The sequence below is a fragment of the Cebus imitator genome, unplaced genomic scaffold (assembly GCF_001604975.1).
Source record: "Cebus imitator isolate Cc_AM_T3 unplaced genomic scaffold, Cebus_imitator-1.0 Scaffold19, whole genome shotgun sequence".
NCBI lineage: Eukaryota > Metazoa > Chordata > Mammalia > Primates > Cebidae > Cebus > Cebus imitator.
In genome coordinates this window covers 11,452,120-11,456,821 of record NW_016107334.1, presented here as the reverse complement: position 1 = coordinate 11,456,821, position 4,702 = coordinate 11,452,120, and the positions used below count along the sequence as shown (strand labels likewise).

At 47.9% G+C, this 4,702-nt stretch overlaps 1 protein-coding gene across 12 annotated transcripts in view; it reads right to left on the bottom strand.

Annotated features, from left to right (window-relative positions):
• TJP1 (tight junction protein 1) overlaps nt 1–4,702 on the bottom strand; it is a 237,820-nt gene that overhangs the window by 113,967 nt on the left and 119,151 nt on the right. For 3 of the 12 annotated variants that reach the window (XM_017519002.2, XM_037735133.1, XM_017519018.2), the window contains exon 1: nt 691–1,505. The exons of the other annotated variants lie outside the window; for them this stretch is intronic. In XM_017519002.2, coding sequence (XP_017374491.1) covers nt 691–717 — 27 coding nt within the window. In that variant the 5' untranslated portion in view covers nt 718–1,505. Of the gene's footprint in view, nt 1–690; nt 1,506–4,702 lie in introns of those variants that run through there. 12 annotated transcript variants of the gene reach the window in all.

The following is a 4,702-nucleotide window of genomic DNA, read 5'->3' as shown; positions in this document are numbered from 1 at the left end:
TTGCTGAACCCACGGGTCTTTACTAATTTTTAAGAGCTCAACTTATTCTCCATTCGTAGGAATACTTTGTATTACTTTTGAGAGTTTAATTCAAGTTAAATTATTAAAAGCGTTAAGAGATTGGCTTTTTTCAAAGTTACCTTAAATAAGTAATACAGCATGAAAGAAAACCCTACCTACTACGCCTCACAGGCTGAGCTGAGTGTTCTGCAGTCTCAAAGCCTTATCGCTGGCGTGCGCATACCGCAGGGAGTGACATCAGATCGAAACTACAGGGTTTCGCCGGGGACCAACCACTCCTCCAAAGAAAGCAGCTCCCGGCCAGCTGGAGGTGACACCCCAAGCCCTGGCCCGCCGGGGCCCGCTCGCGGTCGCCGCAGAGCCCTCACCGGAGCCGAGTTTCTTCGCGCGGGACCTGTTGCGCGTCCCCGCCCTCGGCGAGCCGCAACCAGGCACAGGCGCCCGCAGCGATGCACCTGCCCGGGACGGCGGCGGGCGCCCCGCAGCCCCCTCCCCCGCCGCCCCCGCCCCCACCCGAGGGGCTCCCCGCGGCCCGCGGCGCCGCGCCAGCCCTGCCCACTCCGCCGCCCCGGCAGAAGCCGGAGGGAAGGGCGGGACCAGGGCCCGATGCCGAGGGGCGGGCGGCGGCGCTCGGCCCCGTGCGGCCCTGGCGGCCGCGGAGGCGCTCACCTTGGCGGCCGCGGCTCTGGCGGACATCTTGTCTCTCTCCAGCGCCGCGCGAGGCTCCTCGGACCCTAAACTCCGCGCCGCCGGCCCGCCCGCTCCTCACGCCACAGCCCAAATAAACATCTCTCGAGAGCGAGCGGGGCAGGGGCGGGGGCGGCCGGAAGGGCCCGGCCCACGGGGAGGGAATTCAACTCGGACAAAAGTCCGGGAAGCGCCCGCCCCGCCCGGGTCTTCTCCACGGGGCGCGCCCGACCGGCGCCTCCCTCCGAGCGCGGCCACCCGCTCGGCCTCCCGCAGCTCTCGCAGCCGGACCACGTCGGCCCCGCCCGCTCGCCCGCCCCTCGGCAGCACCCGTGGCCACCCCGCGTCTCCTCAGAAGCCGGCTTCCGCACGTAACTTCCCGGGAACCGGCGGCCGCCCAGAAACGCGGCGTCGGCGGGCTGAGCCGGCGCCGGCAACTCAGCGGCCACGCAAACCTGCCGGCCCGGACCACTGAGCATGCCCGGCCCGACGGGGGCGGGGCCCGACGGGGCGGGGCGGGGCCCCGGCGGGGGAAGGGGCGGGGCGAGCGGCCGGGGTCCGACCCCGAGCGCGGAAGGAAAGCCGCGTAACCCAAGTAACTTGGAAGACAGTTTCCGCTGCCTTGCGAGTCTTCCTGTTGTTTTTATCCAAGGTCCGGCAAAATTCGCCCCCCAGGAGAAAGCCCCTGTGCACCAAAGCTCTCCTAAAGAGACCTGTCCACTTGCTCCTCGACAAACCACGCCTGAGCCCCACGCATGAGTGCGACTGGGAAGGCCGGCAGAGCCGATACCGGGCAGTTGTTTCCTTTACTGCAAACGGCATGGTCACGGCTGTCACCGCGTGCCTGGGCGTTGTTTCCACGGAAGGCGGAACGCGTTTTCTGCAAGGCGCGTCATGGCTTTCTTCTCCGAGGAGCTCCAGCAGGGTCAGAAGCATTGCTCTCGTTCACCCGTGCCGACTGCCAAGGCTGAAACTGGTGATGAGGTCATGGGCACCCGGAGGGAGCAGCCTGAGAAACACCCCAGAGACCTGTGACATCTCGGCCCACACCCCACATTAGGCCCCAAGGTATATCCAAAGTCTCTTTCCCGCCCATCTAGACAGGAATCTTAAAAATTTATTTTTGGCCATCAAGATTGCTGAAGTTCTTGTTGACTGAACCGGTCAAGCTGCCCTGCATTCTAAACGCTGTCCCTCCAACTCAAAATTGGGCAGAAAAGGGTATAAACACGTTCAGTCCATGGTCCAGTTTAATCAGCCACTACACAAACTTCCCATAATGCTGACGGCTTTGCTAAACACTAAGGAACATGGTAAGAAGCCATTCCTAGCCTCCCTGATCTACACTTGTAAAGGTCTTCAAAAATGCCAGAAATTCTTAGTAACATCAATGATAACACCGGGTATAGTACCACAATGGGCACAGAAGAAATGGGAGAAAGCATAAACATCAGGTTTTAGACAATGGTTTTCTCTTTAGAATTCAACTGTATGAAAAGAACAAATTTAACAACGAAATATCTGTATAAGATACATGTATATCAATTAAGGCTTCGGCGTAAAGTACGACACATCTTGCAACCCAAAGCTATCTGAACTAGAAAAGAGCCTTCTGCAAATCAAACTCTTATTCCTTTTTTTCTTCATAAAAATGTTGAAGTCATTTTTGTTTTAAAGTCATATTGTAATTGTTTTGCTTTTGGACAAAGTATTATTTATTCTTTTAAGAATTGTGGCTAGATGTAGTAGTAGCTCACACTTAAAATCCCAGCACCTGGGGCCGGGTGTGGTGGCTCATGCCTGTAATCCTAACACTTTGGGAGGCCAAGGCAGACAGATTGCTTCAGGACAGGAGTTCAAAACCAGCCTGGCCAACATGGTGAAACCCCGTCTCTACTAAAAATATAAAAGTAGCCAGGAATGGTAGCAGGTGCCTGTAATCCCAGCTATTTGGAAGACTGAGGCAGGAGAATCGCTTGAACCTCGGAGGTGGAGGTTGCAGTGAGGCAAGATCACACCACTGCATTCCAGCCTGGGCAACAATAGCAAAACTCTATCTCAAATCATCATCATCATCATCATCATCATCATCCCAGCATTTTGGGAGTCCAAGGCCAAAGAATCCCTTGAGGCCAGGAGCTTAAGACCAGCCTGGGAAACAGTGAGACCCCATTCAAAACAAATTTTAAAAATTGACATTGTGATTAAATTTCCTCTTGTGCAAACACCATGTAAAAAGGCCTGGGAGGTATTTTTAATTTTATAAGGTGGTGATTAAAGACCTTTCACATTATCTTCACCATTTAAGAAGATATTCAGTGGCATAACCTGCCTAGAACTAGGTGTGGTGTCTTTAATAGTACCTAAATCTAGAGACAGTATCTACAGACGCACTGACATTTTTCACTTTTCCTCATTTGTCACTTTTACAAGTTGCCCAATGTATAATTTAAATGCTACATTGCTCACCAATTACAAATAGTTATACATCTGATTTGCCATGGTTTAAGAAATGAAATCAAGCAAAAATATTTCGTCTTGAGAATACTATTCTTTAAAAATTATATTAACAAAGTATTTCAGTCAATAATAGTATTGCTTTAAAATTTTTCAATGGTATTTTTAATATCTAAACGGCATAATAAAGTATGTTCTTTTCTCTAAATAACCAAGGGGAGGTTTTTATCATTTTTAAAATAAAGGTAAAACACTGTTGCCAATTAAGAACAAAGCTCTATTCCTACAGTTTATTTTTTGGGTAGATGTTTTGATAACAAGTGGAAAGCATAAAACATAATCTGAAAGAATCGCCCCTTTAACAATTAAAGAGTTTACCCATGGAACACCAAAAAAGTATTTTCTGACTTTTATGCTTCCACACGCAAGCCATCATAGCTCCTCTAGATAAATATGGGAAGAAATACAAGTTAACTAGGGATTCTCATTCAGAGTTACAATAATGTTGAACCATGAATCTCTTCCGATTGTACAGATTTATCTTATTTCTGATCATCTCTGCAACTGAACAGGAAACTGAAAAACCACAACACTTACAAAGACAACTTCCTGTGGGATTTTTGGTGTCTGCGGCTCAGAATGAAAAAAGCATTATGTATGCAAAATCTTTATATGTTTTAGATAGAACTACTTAATAAAACAGCCTTGACCAAATAACTGTATACACACCTAATTTATATATGTGTATATTTATGGTTTTAATTCAAAAAAAGATCCTTAGGAAAGCATATTTATGTTATTTTTATATGAACTGTGAGTTTATGCTTGACATGCAAAGAGGAAGTATTTATTCATGGTAGTACAGCACGAGGCAATCTCGATAATGTCACAGAAGAGAATCTATACAAAACACTAGAAGGAGAAGCACTTTATCAAGACATTATAACAACAAAAATTAATCCTGATCTCACTCCTATGCCATATCATTAAGGATTTTACAAATTGTTACAGCGTTTCCTCTGCCAACAAAGTCATATAACAATGTTAAATGGGGGAAAATGTCTTTTAAGGCTCATAATGTTTCTAAATTTCATAGACCAGTAAAAATTTTAAAAACATATTAGAGGTGTAATATAGGAGTACCAACTTTTTAATCTTGTAAAAACATTTTAAAACAAACATTATTAACTGTATATGTAAAGATAATTAAAATGGCAAATTTATATTATGTACATGTTACCGCAATTTAGAAATACAACAAGAAAGCTATTATCAACGCCATTTCATTTTTTTTTTTTTAAAGAGGGCAGGCGCAGTGGCTTATGCCTGTAATCGCAACACTTAGGGAGGCCAAGGCAGGTGGATCACAAGGTCAGGAGTACGAGACCAGCCTGACCAACATGGTGAAACCCCATCTCTACTAAAAATACAAAAATTAGGCCGGGCACGGTGGATCAAGCCTGTAATCCCAGCACTTTGGGAGGCCGAGGCGGGTGGATCACGAGGTCAAGAGATCGAGACCATCCTGGTCAACATG